The sequence below is a fragment of the Leguminivora glycinivorella genome, chromosome 16 (assembly GCF_023078275.1).
Source record: "Leguminivora glycinivorella isolate SPB_JAAS2020 chromosome 16, LegGlyc_1.1, whole genome shotgun sequence".
In the NCBI taxonomy this organism is placed as follows: domain Eukaryota; kingdom Metazoa; phylum Arthropoda; class Insecta; order Lepidoptera; family Tortricidae; genus Leguminivora; species Leguminivora glycinivorella.
Window position 1 is genome coordinate 9,396,104 of NC_062986.1, and position 20,913 is coordinate 9,417,016.

Sequence of the window (20,913 nt, forward strand, 5' to 3'; positions counted from 1 at the left end):
TGGAAATCTTGGAACATTTCTCCCTTCATGGCCTTCATCAGAATACCCATGTTACAAAAAAGTGGGGTGGACAACTTTGAAAAAAATGGCCCACTCACCGGCGCAGGCGGTGCATGGCACGCCGCCCGACAGCGCCTTGTAGAAGAAGATCTCGCCGCTGTCGAGGTCGCGCGGGCTCCAGGCGGCGGGGGCGCGCGCGCCGCCCGCGCAGCACTCGGCGCGGCCCACGCGCAGCGCCGCCACCGAGCTGCAACGCCCGTCGCGCTCCATTCCCGACCAGCAGATCCCGGCTGCGGACAAAAGGAATGCTATTAAAATTACAAACATATTGCGTTTTTCAGGGTTCACTTGGTCTGTAGAGCGATTGTAATAATTGCATTGATAGATTTTTTTATATGAAAATAAAGATTTTTTTGTAAAATAATTGCAATCGGCGTGTAGTTCCCACAAAGTTTGCAGTCTCTCTGTAAGTATCTGTTTTAGAGAGTTATTAAATCTCATAGAAACAACACTTGCACACTTACTTTGGCCATGCGTGATTTTAGTAAATAAATATTTACTCAAATTTCCTACACCCCATGGCATCCACGGCCTGCCGGTTAGACAGCAGTCAGTAAAAAGATGGATTGATGTTCTATTATTGCAAAGAGAAATTTAAATCAGTTTAGTCTAGATCAGCTTTTTAAACATTTAACCAATATGTAACAAATTATCAAAACAGAAAACAAGCTACGTCTTAACTCTAAAGTGGCTACTTTATCGAAGAAATCTAATAACAATAAAAATCTCGTTCGCTTCACGTTGCAGACTAAACAAAAACAATGCGTGGCGAAGATTGAAGAACAACAGCGCGTAACAACTCCTGTGTACGTGAGCGCAGGGCTGGTGCTAAAAGTATTTGGACATTTCCGTACAACCGAGGCAAGATTACTATCTTGCCTCGGTTGTCCTTATGTAGGAGGTCCTTATGTTCTACCCTAGAGTACTCTCTAGGGTAGAACATAAGGACCTCCTTAAATGTAACACCACACTGACTGTAACAAAACTATGTTCTTGCAATAAATATATTTCTATTTCTATTTCTATTTCTTCTATTCTTTATTATACTGTGACCGAGGTACCTACAAGTAGTCTATGAACACCTAAATACACCGTAAAATCAAACGATCGTAAATATATCGAATCGAGCAGTATAATTACAATTAAAATGTAAAGATATGAGGTATCTGACAGCTGAAAACTAACAAAGAGCAATCGATAACTAAGTAAGTAATAGAGAAATAAACTCATTTGTATTTTGTAAATTCATCTAGTACCCGGGCTAGTCTACAGATCAGAGGACATCAAAATACTAATACAGATTTACCTATTTAAACTGATTGCTTTAGAACAATGTACCTACATTAGTCATTATATAACTATGTATTTAAATAAGTATATTTCCGTGAATAGAACGCGGTGCACGGATTTCGAAATTGATTTCAACGAACTCCATTCTGCATTAACATTCACACATAAAAAAGCGTAAGTAACCTAATAAAATAACCCGCGTTCTTTCTGCACGGCATCATCCCTAGCCTGAGTCACGACCGCGGCCGCGTCCGCGCTAGACAACCGGCAGACAAACAGCACTATTCTTCGCGGCGGTGACGCACGCCGGTCACCTCCCAATATGGGCAGGCGCGAATGCCTTTTAAATTTCGAGTGTAACGCGATCGATTTGGTGGAAGTGTGGATTAAGCACGCGAGCGTTATTTTGCGATAGAGACAGCCTTGAAAGCATGCCATCAACGGAATGTTCGGAATGTGGCCTAACAGCCTAACACTACGGTACTGTTGAAAAAATACCATTTTTTCGTACTACAGCTACAGCGTCTATTGCATAACTAAGACAAACGCGCGCTTATGTATATTTTTAGAATTTAACGAAATGATACTAAAGTTGCAGTACTTTAGTACTGTTAAACACACTGAACTTCTAAGAACAAATTAAATTATTTTCATAGGAAATATTTTAATTTATGTTTTTTAGTAGGTAAACATTTATTTATTCATTTATTTCAGTTTACACTGAACTTCATCAATAAAATTGATTCGAAACCGAGATCAATTCTTTAGGAATATTTCTGAGTACTACTAGCAAGGAAACATGGGGTAAAACTAAAAGGAACTTGCGGGCTCGGAGCTTGCGGGATATTTTTTAATTTTACCCTATGTAACCCTACATAAATCACGGATGTAATTAGCGGAACAGCGTTTCCAAAAAAGCTCAAAAGGAATTTCGCACCAGAGTTATCGCCAGATATCTTATCTATGAATGCTAAATTTTTATGGATGTAAACGTAAAACAAAAAACGTGTTCCAGCCCAACCACCGTTAAACGCAGCCGGATAGAGCATGAGATACGGCCGCTGCAGACAGACGGGTATTAAAATTATAAATGATGATGTTATTTTTCTGGTAATACCGGCCAGTGATAAAAATACCTGTAAAATTTTATATTATTTGAACAGTGGAGCGATTCGCGGCCGTTGATCTCACTCCTGCGCTTTCAATTACTCGTAACCTTTAAAATGTAGCACATATTTAGCAGTTGCTAGACGATTGCGGTTCTTGCAGCATCGGATTAAAGTCTGCTTTATGAAGTATTCGATCTTTTAGCCGACATCTCGCATGCGTCGGGACTCGGGACCACTGACTACACAGACACCGCATTACGAAGCGTCCCACCAGGGTACGTAGCCAAATGCACAAACGCTCACGATAATATGTTTCGTAGTTATCTATTTCTATCGCGTAGGTATTGGCGCGACAGAGCAAGACAGCATTTCTGTAAGGGTCTGGCGTCGCTGCGACGATTGCCATTCGGCTACGCCGGCAGGTATGTACAATTTTATTAGTAAGTACCTAAAATAGTTACGATTCAATCAGCAGCGCAATTGAGTAGGACTAGTAAGTATTGTATAAAAGCTCTCATTCTCTCTCTGTCTGGGCTCTGACAGCCCAGGTTCAACCCTGCAAAATTTTGTATAAAGATTCCAAAATTACACGAGTGATGGTTGTAAACGTTGACACAATTGGATCAAGCGATTGCGTTCCCATAAGTACTAAATAAATTACTTACTACGGGAGAACATAACAAATGTGTGGTAACTTTCAGTTGGCTTAATTGAATGCTTCGTCTAATAGTAGTTGATCTGTGGCCGGGACAGATTTGGCGCCACTTTTTAGTGGCTATTACGCGATTTATATTTAAATTATCTAATGGCGATAACGAACGCCGCTTTAAATTAAATTTGTGAAGTTAATGCCTGCGCAATCGGAGTTCTTGTTCGATTAAATTTAATTAATTTATGGTGCATTGTAAATCACTCTTCGTTTTAAGGACTTCAATCTTGCATTTATTGATTAGAGTTCATTTGACTTGAGCGGCGAAGAATAAATAAATATTATAAGACATTCTTACACAGATTGACTGAGGCCCACGGTAAGCTCAAGAAGGTTAGTTAAAATTTAAATTTGTGACATTTTTTTTTTAATAATTATAATATCCTTGAGCTATTTAAAGGTCACTTGCGGATCGACGGCTATTAAGTAACATATTTTCTTTCCGACATTTTTCACCAGGTTTAACTTGCCGTGGTCACGGCGTCACGGCAGGCCAAAGCGAGAATAGGCGTAAATAATTCAAACGTAAGTATATTGTGATATTAAAATTCAAATTACGTAATTTTGATCGTATTCTTGTCCTCTAGACGCACGAGCAAATGATAACCAAATTGTAACATAATTGATTTATTATTACATTTATTACCTAATATGTAAGTCCTATCCAGTGTGCGTAGCCGAATGCACAAACGCTCACGAAACGCTCGCGATAATATCTCTTTCGTAGCTATCTATCTCTATCGCTCTTGCGTATTGGCGCGACAGAGCCAGACTACCTTTCTGCGGCGCGGCGTTTCGATTTAGTTTTGCGTCGCAGAAATGCCATTCGACTAAGGGGCCAGTTATAAATACTAAGGTTGAGCTTGTTATGGTCTTATCTCTTCTACTCTCTTTTTTTTTATGAATCACTATAACAACTATATCAAACTTTCCCAAGTCATCCAAAGGTATTTTTATGGATTGTAGGTTTCCTGTGACCATAGCTCATCATTCGATCAAACAAATCCGCTCATAAATATTTTGATTATTTCGGAAACGGATATACGTTGCGTCATTTGTTTATCAAAAACAGCACGCGAATACTTGCGGGCAACGAAAGATCCCGAAATACCTGCCTAATGCCATCCAGGCCAATTATCCGCGCCATTACTTCCACTTTCAAGCTGTGACTGATTAAAAATATTATTAAACAAACAAATTGTTCCTGCCAGAACTTGTGAAATGGATAAATGTGTCCGCAATTCTAATATTGGCTTCTTTGGTAATTTTCCTGAATCGATGAAAGGAACTCCTCTAAAGTTTATTTTTATATCATTAAATCAATAAGCACACGCCAGAAAAATATTTTGTGTTGTTTGTGTTATTCAGTATTTTGCCTACTTGGTGTTCACCCGTTTAGTGATGACACTGATAGCGTATAACAATTCAGGAGCATGTGCAGTAATTACATAATTAGGCATTAAGTATTTTAATGCTTCGCATTATGCACCAGTCACAAAAATAACTATTAAAGTCCAGTAGTACTTAACACTCTTCCTTCTCTTCACTTCTCTACCTTCAGCCCTTACACCAGCGGCATCCGTCACGCTTTAGCAAGTATGTCAGTGTGAGAGTGACAGATGTCTTATCCACGTGGATAAGTGATAAAATTGGCAGCATGATACGCTGGCAGTATGCCCGTGACTCGTGAGTCACCCTAAATGTAGTGGCTCAATCTCATCTTATGGGGACCATTACCTATCAGCAGAAATAAAATTGAATACCATTGAAAATGAAAATGAAATGAAAATGAAAATGAAATATTTATTTTTCAAGTAGGCATATTACAATGCGCATATGAACGTCAAATAAAGCTACGCCGGCTCTAACCCTACGCCTCAGCCTCGAGAAGATTTCAGTCCCCCCTCAGTTGGGAGGGGGGTATCCACTATGGGACCGGCAAGAAACTCGGCGGGCAACTTCTTTTCAAAACATTACCTCTTATAACTAACATGCATTAAATAACAAGATACAATTTAACATGCAAAAGTATTCATCAAAGAATATGAACAGACTAGGTACTCTATGGAAATTAATTTCAATAAATTATATTATTGCTTAATAATACGTCGTTCTTCTTCAGAGAAAATCAAAACAAATCAAATCAAATTGTCACAGAAGAAAAAGATAATATGAATCTCAATATCATTAAATATGTAATTTACCTACACAACATAAAATATAAAATATTTGATGTGCTTTCTTATCTGAACTGTGTCCTCTATACATAATACAATTATTTTAATTGCTATTCGTTTTTTGTAGTTTCTGGTTCGGGCCATGCATGTTTGTCTGTCAAATAGTCCTCGACTCTGTAATAAGCCTTTAACATCAATGATTTTTTTAAGTAGTTCTTAAGAGCTGGGAGGGGTAATCTCAAAGCAGTGTCAGGTAACTTATTATAAAAATGAATGCATTGCCCAACAAATGACTTCTGTACTTTACGGACACGAAACTTCTTTATGGCAAGCTTATTTTTGTTTCTAGTGTTATAATTATGGATATCAGAATTCTTAGTGAAACAGTCTAAATTCTTAACAACATAAATTATACTATCATAAATGTATTGGGAAGCTACAGTTAAGATATTAATTTCTTTGAAGAGTTCTCTTACTGATTCACGTGTTCCTAAGTTGTAAATAGAACGAATGGCTCTCTTTTGTAATACAAAGATAGTCTGTATGTCAGCTGCTTTGCCCCAAACCAGAATACCGTATGACATTACACTGTGAAAATAACTATGATACACTAGGCGAGCTGTCTCAACATTAGTCAGTTGCCTGATTCTCCTAACGGCGTATGCGGCTGAACTTAATTTGCTTGCTAGTTTCCTTATATGAGGACTCCATTGTAGATTTTTGTTCAATGTTAAGCCAAGGAACAGTGTTGTATCTACCATCTCTAAGCATTCATCATTCAAAAGTATTTTTGTATCGATTGGTTTAACATTCGGCAGAGAGAATCGAATACATTTGGTTTTCTTAGAATTAAGAAGTAAATTGTTGACAGTAAACCACTGCAGTACATCAGCTAACGTGCTATTAATTACATTGTAATCCGTAGATTTTCGGTCAACATTAAAAAGCAGTGATGTATCATCAGCAAAAAGTACTATTTCACAAAAGTTTTTTACTATACATGGCAAATCATTTATATAAACCAAAAACAGGAATGGACCTAAAATTGAGCCTTGTGGCACTCCTAATTGGACAACAGTCCCGCTAGAGCGAGTTTTGTTAACAACTACTGTTTGTGTTCTATTGCTAAGGTAAGAAGACATAAAGTTTAGGGCATTTATAGACAAACCATAGTGTTCTAATTTCAAAATGAGCGTTCCATGATCCACACAATCAAAGGCTTTTGAAAGATCACAAAATATGCCAATTGCATCACAAGAATTTTCCCAAATATTATATATATGTTTAATGAGTACCGAAGCAGCATCGGTCGTGGAACGGCCCCTTGTGAAACCGAACTGTTTCCTTGTAAGTAATCTATGTCTGTTGAAGTGTCCCAGTAGATCATTTAACATTAGCTTCTCAAAGACTTTACTTAGAACAGGAAGTATTGATATGGGACGGAAATTGGTTATATCACTCGAATCACCCGATTTAAAAAGCGGTATGACTTTGCTACATTTCATAAGATCTGGAAAGGTGCCTTGTGAAATTGAAATATTATATATTACGGCCAAGTAAGGTGCTATTATATCTATGACATGACTAATTACTTTAACTGATGTTCCCCATAAGTCTTCCGTTTTCTTTAAATTGAGTGACTTGAATGTTTTAACAATATTTACAGAGTCTACTTGACTAAATTCAAATGAATTATTACATTTCTTAACATTAGCACAAAGTAATGAATGGGCTTGAGCCGCAGAAGAATGTAAACATTTTGTGGTGTTAACGGCTATGTTTGAGAAATAATCTTTGAATGCCGAGGCAACATCGCTGTTCGACACTATTTGTTGATTATCTGATACAATGTTGACTTGACAATCGCGTGATTTACATTTACCAGCTTCTTTATTTATAATACTCCAAGTTGTTTTCACTTTGTTGTCCGACACTTTCAATTTAGAACTAATAAAGTTTTTCTTGGCAGTTAAACACACTTTCTTGAAGATTCTTGAGTAGTTTCTTACATAGTCCAGGAATTCTGAATTCTTGTTCAGCTCTCTCTCACCATAAAGTTCATAAAGTCTTTTTCTACTTTTGTGAATACCTACAGTAGCCCATTCACTAAACTTTGTTTTAACTTTTGACCCACTAATAGATTTCACTTTGAAATTGTTATTAAATTGATTCAGAATTACATTGAAAACTTCTTGATACAAATGATTACAGTCATAATGCGAAAATGGTATTATAGACAAACTATGTTGAATTTCATTTTTGAATGATTCCAAGCGAGATCCAGTAATGGGTCTATGGGAAATTTGCCTACTTTTCGCGTCTCGCAAATTAAACCTTTTTCGAGTGTCGCCATTGATTATGGAGGACCATTTGATATCGCTTTCGGTCGTGGCCGTGGTGCGAAAACGTACAAAGGTTACATCTGTGTTTTTGTATGTACTAGTACCAAAGCCATTCACATAGAGCTTGCTTCAGAGTTGTCGACAGAAGCTTTCCTCTGTGTTCTTAAACGGTTTGTCGCTCGTCGTGGTCGATGCAGTAACATTGTCTCTGACCAGGGTAGGAATTTTGTGGGCGCTAGTAACTATCTTGGTTCACTCATGAAAGGTGCTGCTGATGCCCAAGAAATTAAATTCTCGTTTAACCCTCCGGGTACGCCTCATTTTAACGGATTAGCTGAAGCCGGGATACGCTCGGTTAAGACTCACCTCGCACGGGTTGTAGGTAATCAAAGGTTAACCTTCGAGGAATTTTATACAATTCTGACTCAGATTGAGTCTATGCTCAACTCTCGTCCATTGACACCTCTTAGCTCGGATCCTAGTGATCTCTCAGCCTTAACTCCAGGCCATTTTTTAACTCTGGAACCGTTGTCGATTGTCCCAGAGGAAAATCTTGTAGATAAAAAAGTAAGTGTCTGTAATCGTTGGAAAATGATACAGAAAATGCATCAAGACTTCTGGCGTAGATGGCACGCTGAGTACGTCCATACTCTACAACAGAGGACTAAATGGAATAAAGTAAATACAAACATTGTCGTGGGTTCCTTGGTCTTGTTGATTAACGAACAGACAAGCCCTTTTAAAATGGCCTCTTGGGCGCATCGTTGCTCTACATCCCGGAGATGACGGTGTCTGTAGAGTGGTCACAATTCAAACTGCCACTGGTCAGTACAGAAGACCAGTTGTGAAGCTGTGTCCTTTACCACTTTCAAATTAACTTTCGTCGTTCTAGTATTATCACTTAGTTTAACATTATAGTTTTTAAGTAGTTTGTCGAACTCTAGCACTATTTGTAGAGTAAATATTGCATATTTAGGTGAGCGGTATGTTCAACTTTCGTATGAATATCGGTTTTTTTAAAGAAACAACACTATTTTGTCTTTAGCTTCCGGTGTATTTAGCCCGGCACTAATCATTTCCGGTAGCCATTACCTCACATTCTTTTCGCTCTCGATCTAACTTGCGAACGCGTCGCTGCATTAAAATTGCCATTTATTGCTAATTAAATAGTTAAAGTCACATTTTCCCAACAATTATCGTTAAATTAAGTTTAAACTCAGTGCTAGTCACATTATCAAAGTGGACAGGAAGAAAGCTCTGCTCCAAGAACAGTTCTGGGCTCGAGGAGACGGTAAGCCGGGCCCGCACGTGCGCCTTGCATACCAAGGCTGATGGTAAGCGAGCTGAAACCAACCCACTGGAACCTCATGCTAAAAGGTATGTGACATATGCACTGTTTTTTCCCCAGTAAGTGTTTGTTTAAATCTCTAAAATTTCGAGTTATCTTTGTCAATTTCGTCTTAAAGATATTTTATTAAATTACAGTCCGCTCAATTAGTTCATCATTAAACATTTGGTTAGGGCGGCATACGCTTTTACATGTTATAGCCGAGTAATTAGTCCATCGCTTTCACCCAATAGCATAGTTCATTTTAGATTCCACCAACTCAGGATTCTGACTCAATCTGCTTTATTCAAGTAGGCCTAGCAAAATGCCCTTTCGAATTGTAGTTCTTTCAAACTGGCGATAGCGGGTATTGACTGCGTGCGAGCATCATCGACTACATATAAGAGTAGCATCTGTTCAGTATATGTACCCCATAAATTGTTTTATTAACGTATTAAATGGGCGTATTACAATTAAAATGGGAAATTATTAAGCGCACAGCAAAAAAATAATCGCCTATCAATTTATCGTCATCAATAATATACTTCTGTACATCAAATTAATTACTTCACTGCAAATAAACTAAATGATTAACAAAACTAGTTTACTATTAAAATCTTAAAATCTACGTATCGACTTTGGCGCCGCGCTCCCCTACCACAATGTCCAGGGCGCATCTCGGACACTGGCGATCAAAAGATCAAATATATGAAAGAGGCGCGTTCCTAGCACACATTCTAAGCTCGTGTAGGTGAACGCGTACCATGCTTGTATGAGTGCGGTATGACAGGTCGACTGTGCGCTTTTTTGACAGGTGGTAACTGTGAGGTAACCGAGACGGGGTGGGTGGCACTTTCAGCGGGGTGCGGGAGTGGCCATACCGTACGATAGTACTCTTTATTAAACTGTGAAACGATAAAATTATAATGTAAAGTAAAACAAAACGTAAAATGATCTTAGGTATATATACTCAACAGACTCTTCTTCAACTTTATAACGTAACATAAAATATAGACCTATTTCTAGTACCTAAATATGTTAATCGGAATAATGTTTCCAATTCTACGAGTCTTGTTTCAATTCATGATCTCCATTTAAATGGGCCTAGCTTATTCCAGTTGGGATGCATTTATAGTTAAGTCTATGTTTTATACAGAGTGGCACCGCCACCTAATTTATTTTATTGCAAAAGAATATAAATTCGTTTTTCGGATAATTTCCTAAAAAAGGTAAACCGAGTATAATAGACATTTTAAAGTTATTCGAACTCAATTAAAACATAGTATGGCAATATACCCTTTAAAGTTAAATATAGTTGATACCTACTGGTAAGATTTGAATAACATAGCATTATAGACAGTCGTCAGTCATGCCAATTTAAAATTGCAGAGATGAAACAGTACACATTCAAAATTGAAATTACATCTCCGGTCTCTTAACTTCAACTAATATTGTATTTATATATTAATATAATTTCATTAATATAATTATTTCCTTTTTACTTAACATCTTGAGAGTAAAACTTTTTCAAAGAATTAAATTCAAAAAGGCTTAACACACGTTTAACATTTTTATATTTTTATATAAAATCAGGCTTTTCTTTACGGTAACCCGTTTTCCTTTAAGAGTTTACCTAATAATATGTACTTACGAACAATATGCTACCACGAATAACGAAAATGACAGGCTCAAACCCGGGCTATATCCTCACCCTGTATAGTATCGGTATGTAAAGTTAAGGGTTCTAATTTAAAATGGTGATTGTCTGGCAGCCTTCAGCCGACCTACTTTCGGCAAAGGACGGATTTAAGCAGATGATGTCTGGAGCCGCCATTTTACATAATACTATGAGGATTGTCTGGCAAGTTTTTAATGCGTAATATATAATCAGCTATAATATACTTCAAAGTGGAAAAAAAACTGTCTTTTGTATGACAAAATGATCTTAAGAAAACTAAAAGAAGTTTACTAAAGACAATTGTTTTTTTTTTTTTTTTTTCACTTTTATATTCATAATTATATTCTATTCTTAATAGCATCGCTAACAGACGTTTCTGCTTGTAGATTTTTTTTTTACTCTAAGTCTAAGCTTATTATTTATGGAGCTTATTATATATTATTAACATTTTTTTGTAATTTCTAGTTAATATAGAAATAATGACAACGCTGCCAAAAAAGTTTTAGTTCAAGAAAATTCGCAAAAGTAGAGAGAAACAAATGCTACGCAATAATGGAAAATGGTTTGAAAATAAATCTCTGTGAAGTAATAGAGTTGGGGTACTGGTTTGATGTTCGATTAAAATAGTATTTTATACAATCGTGATATACAAAGCTTTTCAGTCGAGTACCATGTTTAGGCCACGAAGCTTGCTGAGTGGCCTAATAGTACCTACGGTACGAGAGTGAAAAGCTTAATTATATCTCTATTGTATACAATACTTTTTCTATGAGTCATCATCTTCATCATCAATGAAAGAAAAATATCATCATTCAAGTTAAAATTAATGTTAATGGCGTCTTTCACCGTTGTATCAACATCGAATTACTTGGCAACCAATTGTTTGTAATAACCGTCTGTGATTGGTCGATAACGCGATAGATAAAAAAAATGTGTTTCAGATGCAGAAAAATTTGCCAGGTATCGCAAATTAGTATAGAACTTGTATAAAATTCTATTTTTGAATTTTTTCAGTTAACTAAAGTGAAGTGTAATGAAATATTATAGTTGACTAAGTGTCAAAGACTATCCAACACTGAAAAGTCAGCACTTATAGTTTAGTCTGTGGTGTCCTAATTGACAGATTAAAGTCGACGAGTAGAAAAAAGTATTTGTGTGCAGGTAAAGGTGTTTTGCAGTACACATTCGGAAAATTTACAACATTAAAATATGACGAGATTTCTCTTTAAGTCTACATAATGGGACACTTGCGCGAAAGTAGACATTCAGTGCTTTTTGTGGACTCCAGGCGACTACATAAACTGCGGAGTATTGACATTGACACAATAGCGAGCGCATCGCGCGCTGCACTGGGCGCGTGCATTCACTCTAGTGCTGCGATATGACAACTTTATCGACATCGATCCATGCTAAAAATATATTTATGTATGAAGTATAAATAAAAAAATTACACTGAATATGTTATTAGAGCACTTGCATTTATGGAAGTTTAAAAATATCTATATTATAACTACCAAACAATCATCTATCGTAGAAAATTATGTATTATTTAGATGCACATAATAAAAGCAAATGGCCTTCGTGATAATAAGTAGTCACTAAATATCATCTTTGAACGCTTGTAACTCCATAGAAGTTGACCCGTCGAGTCATATCAAACAATTTCATTCGATTATTTAAACTGCAATGCACAATTTATAAAAACCGTACAAATGGCGGATTTAACTGCTCATATTGTAATTAAGAAAATATCTTATCCCACCTTCCAATATCAAGCTTCCCGGACCCATAATATTCTCATGTCAATATTCTCGGCATTTGTATGTAGCCTCCGCCCCGCATAAATCTGCGCGGATGAATGCAGATGCGATGCGCGGGCGCATACTTCAGCGGAGATCATTCGCATGCAGACGGCGTGGTGCGGCCCAGACCGTTACAGTACAGTCACCACCAAGTAGGCAAAGGCACTAGTAGTAGTAACACTTTATATATGCCCAAGCCAGAGTTCGAGATGAGGTGTAGGGATTGTGAAGTATAGATTAGGAGCTTCGCTACAAAATTGTTAACTTTTTGTGCTCTGTAACTCGTGGGTTCGTCTTGGCAATACATAATAATGGTCTTGGTGGGATTTACTTACTCGTATAGTCATATTATGCATAAAGAAAACTCGGCTAAGTTCACCGGTGGCCAAAACAAATAAAAACAACAATTCATTAAATAAGTATTTGAATAATAAATAAAAAATAAATATTTCAAATGTTTTTTGCCCAAATAACTCAGAAACAGAATTGAAAAGAAATTACTGTATTTGTTTCTATTTTTTTTTCATTACTTACTAAATTGTAAATTGGAAAGTTTACAGAAAAAGTGTAAAGTACCAGTATCTACAGTAGTAAAACACACCGACATATAAACACATCATGTCCCTCTCGAGCCGGCGCGTGCGCCCGGAATTTCAATCGAAGCTAAATGACATGTTTACGTTGCCACTGAAAAATGTGATGGCCAGGATTATTTATGATCATTATTTTCATTCTTTGGGCAATTATATTTTGTAACAAAGCCCTCGAAAACATGCCATATTGTTATCAACATTGCTTTTTCAATCGTTACAAAAATAATATTTGACCGTCGCGCGTCGTTTTGAAATGCAATGTTGGTTGTGCTTAGTTAATAAACAGGTTTTTTTTTACTTATGATTGTAAACGGGACTTAATCGCGTGTAACTAAGTTTTAGCTAACCTCCGACGTTTCTAGGACGGCATTGTCCCTGTGATCTCGGACTCTAGGAGCAGACCACCTGCAGATAATTCCGTCCTTAAAACGTTTTAAAACGTTTAACGTCCTAAAAATGGGCCTAATAAATACTAAGCTTAGTATGTAAGATTCTTACAGGATGAATACCAATTCATTCTAAATAAACAATTAAGTTATTTAATTCCAAGTTGTATATATAAGTCATTGTTTGTTTTGTTGCAATAGGTATTTATTTAGTAACGTAACGCCATAAGTCGGGTATAGTGTCGAAAGAAACAATATGTAATTTTATAGAAAAAAGGCAATGATTTGAATTATTTTCAATTAACCTTTGTAAAATAACGTATGCGTATCATATTTTTGAAGTAGAACGACACTGCATGACCTGTCAAAAACATCGATAACGATGAAAATCTCTTTTCCCACCTCCAACCCGCAGGTGCCGTGATAAGCGGTTCCTCTCGAATCGGCGCCGGCTCGCCTCCGCCAGACTCTTTAATATTTATTTACACATGCAAATGTACGCCGGCCGGCCAAAACAACACTCCGGGTCATTTCTTTCCCCTACACCAAAACAGCATATAATCCACTAAACAATAACATACATACGACCTTTCGGGTTTAAATGAGCTTCGAATATGCATAGTACTATTTAAAAGCGAATTAAAATGAAATGTACCAGAGAAAGAGACTAAATTAACGCCTGCGACGTTGAAGTAACGGCACTGATACGATTTTGCGACCACGTTTATTCCATCCTGTATGCATTGAAAATTTTAAATTAAATACCAATCTTATTTCTAAAGGCACATCCAAACTTTGACGTGTGTAACAAAATCATGTATTAAAAATTAGACTATTTTTTTAACTACGTCGGTGGCGAACAAGCTTATGGCCTACCTGATTGTGACCAGTTTGGTCGTCTGCAACCCCAGAAGTGTTACATGTACTGCACACCCTCGTTGAGTTCTGGCAACTTACTCACCGGCAGGAACATCATCATCATCAACGGCCTTCAAGTCTCTAACAGACTATTTAAGCAGTCTTGTCAGGTGGGGCAACAACGTTTTTCGTGGCTGTGTAAGCCAATACGGGAGCGGCAAACACGACCACAATTCTGACAGGTGCAGTGTACCCGTGGCGAAGAGGTATCGCGCTGATACCAAGCATTGTCGTGGATTGTACGTCCGTCCATCAAACAGTAACACAACACTAGAAATAGGGTGTACATGTACAGTCAACCAATTTGAATCCTAGGCCACTGTAGAACCTTTGCACAGTAAACGTCAATGTGACTTCTTATGGCAAATAGAACATGGTTTAAATGAGACATGGTTCTAGAGTGGCCTAGGATTCAAATTGGTTGACCGTACTTACTTTTTTAAATAAGATGTTTTCAAATTATTTAAGACGATACAGGAGGGGTCAATTCTCCATACAAACGCTCTCGACTATTTCCTCCCTGGTTTTTGAAGATAGAGCACTGATTTTTTGAAAACAGATTATTATTATTTTTATCTATGTCGGACCGTTTTTTTTTTTTTATTTTTTTAAGACGGTAGAGCCCATCAAAAATTTCCAAAAACGGCTTTATTGATAATGGCGCAAAAAAGGTGTAGTATTCATAATTGGTAACAATAAGCCAAAAAAACTAAACGGTCCGACACAGATTATTTCATTGTTATTCAGATTCTCAAATTTCGTTACGATTGATTTTTTCGCAATATCTTTAAACTGCGTTGTTCTGAATGGACAATTTTTTTTTGATAAATCTTGTTAATAATAGTATATTTAAGTAACTGAAATACCTTTCCATTTTAGCATTTTCGCTCCTGTAGCGTCTTAAGAGAGTTACATAATAACGCCGTGTCTTGCGTGGGCGACGGTCGCGCGACGGTCGCCGTCGCGTCTCATACTTCCATATCGATAAGGTTTGATTTCGTATGCGTCGCATCGCCGTCGCGCGACCATCGCGCGACCGTCGCCCCCGCAAGCCACTGCGTAACTGCGCCACGTATGTTAATTGTTCCTCGCAGGGATCGGAACCCGTTCCCAAATACCATTTGATATCGTTCTTAAACCGTTACCTATAAATTTTGTTCAATGGGAACAAAATAATTTCGGTTACGGTTCTTATATCGTTCCCTAAACGAACGGTTCATTATAAATTTTGTTCAGTGGGAACAAAATAATTTCGGTTTCGGTTCTTATTTCGTTCCCTCAAAGAACAGTTCCTTACAGTAACGTTTAAATGAACGAACAGAATTTTAGCGTTCCTAAAACCAATATTATTTCGTTCCGAGCCGCGCGGGAGTAGGTATAGCGACTGTAGCGAGCGCCAGAGCCGAACGTTTTCGCCGACGCACGAGCCGCCTTTCGCTGTCTCTTTTTCACACGAAGTTCATGTATATTTCTGTTTCGGTTAGCCGGCCGGCCGCGGCCGGCAATGAAGGTGAAGGTAGGTTGTTTGTTTTGTTTACTTCATTTACTTGAGTTGCAACTTTCGGCGTATAAACAGCGAACGTGCAGTGATAGTGTATGCTTGATATTGAAACTATTAGGATAGGAAGAAACAGCATAGAATATACACCATGTATAAAGGGCGGCAAATTTTAAAATTGTCGGGCTCACCGGCCAATTGTCTTCATAAAACCTGTGTACTTAAAGTTTCACGTTAACGGAATCATTAAAGGATTAAGACGATACAGGAGGCAAGCACGAATTCAGATTTTTAGGTCTTTATCGCCGTCGCGTTGACGGGGGCGGAACCCACAGAGAGGCCCTGTATAGTAAAGTTGTGTGTGCGCGTGGCGCACGCACACAGACGCGTACGCCGGCGGCGCAAGTACTCGCGCTCGAGCCGACCGGCGCCCGCAATCGCTCTCTATAGTCTCTATCTATATTTTTCTAGTTTTGGACTTCTGATTTGCGTATAGTTTTGGACTCCGTGAAGTATACTCGTACTGATTTGAATAGAATGCAAATTTGTCATATTTTAGGTATTCTAAATATTATTCCTTACCTTATACATAATGTAATTACCTTAAAAGGAATCATGATACCGAAATAAAGTTATTCGGTATGTAAAAAACTAAAGCCTTTTCGATGTCAAAAAGAAAGTTTAAAATAATTTTGTGATAAAGTAAATATTTTCTGAAAGGATTGGGTTATACCTAGGGATTGCAATAACATAAAATCCGGATTTTCGGATTATTTTTAGGGCAAAATCCGAACTCCGGATTAAATCCGGATTTTTTTTAGTAACTAAAGCCTGACAAGTTTTTATTTGACCCTGGAAGAGTGTCGCTACAAATCGTTTTCATATGGCAATAATGTGCCGACGTCATGTATAATCGGGACAGCGAGTACTGGGTTTCGTTTCGCGTTAATATTTGTAGAAAATTAAAGCATGGTTTTAGAGAATGACAATTTAATAAGCTAGGTTTGAAGACTTGCTACTTCCACACAGCCTAAAATTCATGAAGCTTGTGCCTGAGGTATCGAAGTCGTCGATGTTTATTTTCTTCTTACGTGGGACCTTGTTTTGTACTGGTGGCGATGATGAAACGGCCTCCTTATTTCTTTAAATATTTTTCACGGCAGAGCTAAATACAGACACCATAAATAAGAACAAAAAATATATTAAGCTAAATCGAAACCAACTAATCATTGCATGAGAACATTATTAGGGTGCCCGCCCCCCTACACGTAAAGTGGGGAGAGATTTTTTTTTCATTTCAACCCTGACGTGTGATATACCTATTGTTGGATAGGTATTAAAAAATGAATAGGGGTTTACTACTAACATTTTTTGATATTGTTAATTTTTTCGGAAATAATCGCTCGGAAATGTATGGGACATTTCAGAGGTAAACTTTTGTATGGGCTTTGTCAGTCCCGGTATCTATCGTCCTTGATATTAGGCAAGTCAATGTGCACCTCTAACGACTCTTACGCAGTGGCCATTGAGGCCAATCAATTAAAGGTGAGGAAACAGTCTCAGCTGTTGCCATTAGATTTGGTGAAAATAACATTGATCGCGTTGGATATGGTAAGTATGGTTAAGAAACTAAAGCCTGACCAGAAATATAAATAACTATTGTCAGGCAGGAGTGCGCTGTTATTCTGATGTATGGAGTGACAGTTCAGTATAGTATGATGACTATGAAGAAAATAGTTTTAATGAAATTCCGCTACATGGCGCGTAGTCATATATTTCTGGTCATGCTTTACATGTGTATAAAATAAAACAAAACTTATGAATCTTATGATATATTATAATCTTTCCAGTAATTGCCTATGGGAAAATAACATTGTAGTTACCACTGGTAACAACTTAGTGGTAACTCTGACTAGTGGAATAACCCTTATTTTATAACGATATTTCACTAACGAATGTACCAAAATATGATTGACTTTTACACTGAAGCTATAATTATGATAGAGTACACATAATCTTGATACACATTTAATAATATTTTTCTATTTTATTTTCGAGATCTTCTAAACAAGCCCGTAAATTCTCTTCGGGAACTTGTTCTAACTTTTTCTTATAACGACTGCAACTATATTACGCTTGCATGAACAAGGGCACATCGCGTCCGGTTCCGGTTCACTATAAATGGATTGCATGGGTTGTGCTCTCTCAAGGACTGCATCTTGGTCCTTAAAAACATTTAAAAACATATCACTATTACAAATTCACACAGATTAAGTAACACACATATTTATACAAATTAGTGCAGATTATATTTTATACAGCTTTCTCACACTATAAGCACTTACATCCAACTCAAGGTCATCAGAATCGCTTGGATATGGGGTAGTTTTTCTCTATATATATTTTTTTGAAGGCTAGATCTTCATCATCTATGTCAAAGCTTTTATCTGCAATAAAAATATCTTATTTATTTTGCATAATGTACTTACATTTCTAGAAAATTATTACAATAAGTTACAAGCTTTTGAGAATTGGGCCCTTGGTGTATCTACATGGAATACACAACTGTAGTTGGCGAGTGTATTAGTGTCTACACTGTCTACAGACGACCAAACCGACCAAGGTCCAACAAGTACGGGATTGTAAGAGCGGGAGAGCTACGTCAACCGGGGTGGCTTTAGGAAAATTTGGGGTTACTTTGATGGTATTTGAACGGCTTTAAAATTAACATCATTCATTATTTACTGAAACTGTTCATGTAATTAGTAGATAGATAATAGATCAATAAATATTCTTGTAAATCTACCATAGAAAATCGCGAATTTACTTACAGTATGACTTTAAAACTAAATTTTCAAAGTCACCCCTGCGTTTTAAAGCCACCCCGGTTGACCGTATAAGGCTTTCTCATTTTTTAGGGTTCCGTAGCCAACTAGGAACCCTTATAGTTTCGCCATGTCTGTCTGTCCGTCCGTCCGTCCGTCCGTCCGTCCGTCCATCCGTCCGCGGATAATCTCAGTAACCGTAAGCACTAGAAAGCTGAAATTTGGTATCAATATGTATATCAATCACGCCAACAAAGTGCAAAAATAAAAAATGGAAAAAAATGTTTTATTAGGGTACCCCCCCTACATGTAAAGTGGGGGCTGATTTTTTTTTTTCATTTCAACCCCAACGTGTGATATATTGTTGGATAGGTATTTAAAAATGAATAAGGGTTTACTAAGATCGTTTTTTGATACTATTAATATCTTCGGAAATAATCGCTCCTAAAGGAAAAAAAAGTGCGTCCCCCCCCTCTAACTTTTGAACCATATGTTTAAAAAATATGAAAAAAATCACAAAAGTAGAACTTTATAAAGACTTTCTAGGAAAATTATTTTGAACTTGATAGGTTCAGAAGTTTTTGAGATAAATACGAAAAACTACGGAACCCTACACTGAGCGTGGCCCGACACGCTCTTGGCCGGTTTTTACAAATAACTGCGTCCCTAATTGACATATGTCGTTACGGTCGCCTGTAAGTACCTACTTTAGGAGTGACACCGAATAGGGCTTGTATTGTAATCCGGATATATCCGCTGATTTTGAAATTCGGATAATTTGCACGTTAAAATCCGGATAAAACGAATAATTCGAATATTGTGAATGACAGAAATACCATTGCAATTTTTAAGAAGCTCATTTGGAAAACAAATTTTAAAGTAAAATTAACACATTTACGATATTAAAGCGATTTATATCAAAAATTACTCCTTGAGTGGCACTACTACCTTATTTAATAATAGTCATACTAGTTATGAAAAGAAAGCTGCACTTTTGGATGGAAGCAAGTCGCTTTGCATGGTGATAGTAGACATCATAGTAAACGATTTTTTCCGAGGATATCGAAATTTCATCCCTTAAGAAGCCGAGCGTAGCGAGTGTTTTATGAAAATGAAAAAAATTCTATCTTTTTATTGTATCGTCCGATTTTGACAAAACGTATCTCAAATGAAAGGTATTAATTTGTGTAATTAAAAAAAATACAAAAAAAAAAATTTAAAATAAAAGTAAGAAAAAAATAATATTTATATTTCCGTCTCGCACTGAATAACTTCAAAGAATGACAGACAAAATGTACAATGTCGATATACAAGTTTTTTTTTAATCGAAGACAGATAAATTTTTAGTTGAAAACTGAAGACCGCATCGAAATCAGATCAGCATTTTTTAAGATACAAGTTGCCAAAGTTGGGAAAGATCGCTTTATATGGCCACTTTGAAATTCCTTTGCCAGAAAGTCAGAAATAATATGTTTTTCGGACACAGAAAAATACATAGTAACAGTACACATCAAAATAAAATTAAAAATTCCGAGGATATTATAATTTCATCCCTTAGAACGACGAGCGTAGCGAGGTCGGTTACGAAAACCGAAAAAAAAATCTCATTTTTTTGTACGTCGTCCGATTTTGACAAAACATGTTTCATTTGAAAGGTATTTAGGTATTACTTTATGTAACTTAAAAAAAATATTGAAAAAAATTGGAAAAAAAATGTAAGATTTAAAAAAAAAACCTTAATTTTCGTATCACACTGAATAACCGCAAAAAACGGTAGACACGGTGTATAATTTCGATATATGATTTTTTTAAATTAAAGACAAATAAATGTATGATTATAAACTAAAAACCGAATCGAAATCGAATCAGTAGTTTTTAAGATGCAATTTGTCAAAGTTGGCTTAGTTTGTTTATATGGTCGCTTATAAATTCCTTAGCCAGAAAGTCAGAAACATTATATTTTTCTCACAGTTAAAAGTATGCATAGGTAATAGACATCATAATAAACAATTTTTTACGAGGATATAAAAAATTCATCCCTTGGAAAGCCGAGCGTAGCGATGTCTGTTACTAAAAACAAAAAAAGGCAGTTTTTTTTATTGGATCGTCTTTGTAAGGGTTTCTAAGGAATGAAATTTTTATATCCTTGTAAAAAAATGTTTATAATGATGTCTATTACCTATGCATACTTTTAACTGT

At 36.7% G+C, this 20,913-nt stretch overlaps 1 protein-coding gene across 1 annotated transcript in view; it reads right to left on the reverse strand.

Annotated features, from left to right (window-relative positions):
• Positions 1–20,913, reverse strand: part of LOC125234605 (follistatin) — a 66,623-nt gene that overhangs the window by 26,049 nt on the left and 19,661 nt on the right. Inside the window, exon 2 of the mRNA XM_048140927.1 lies at positions 99–290. Coding sequence (XP_047996884.1) covers positions 99–290 — 192 coding nt within the window. The remainder of the gene's footprint in view (positions 1–98; positions 291–20,913) is intronic.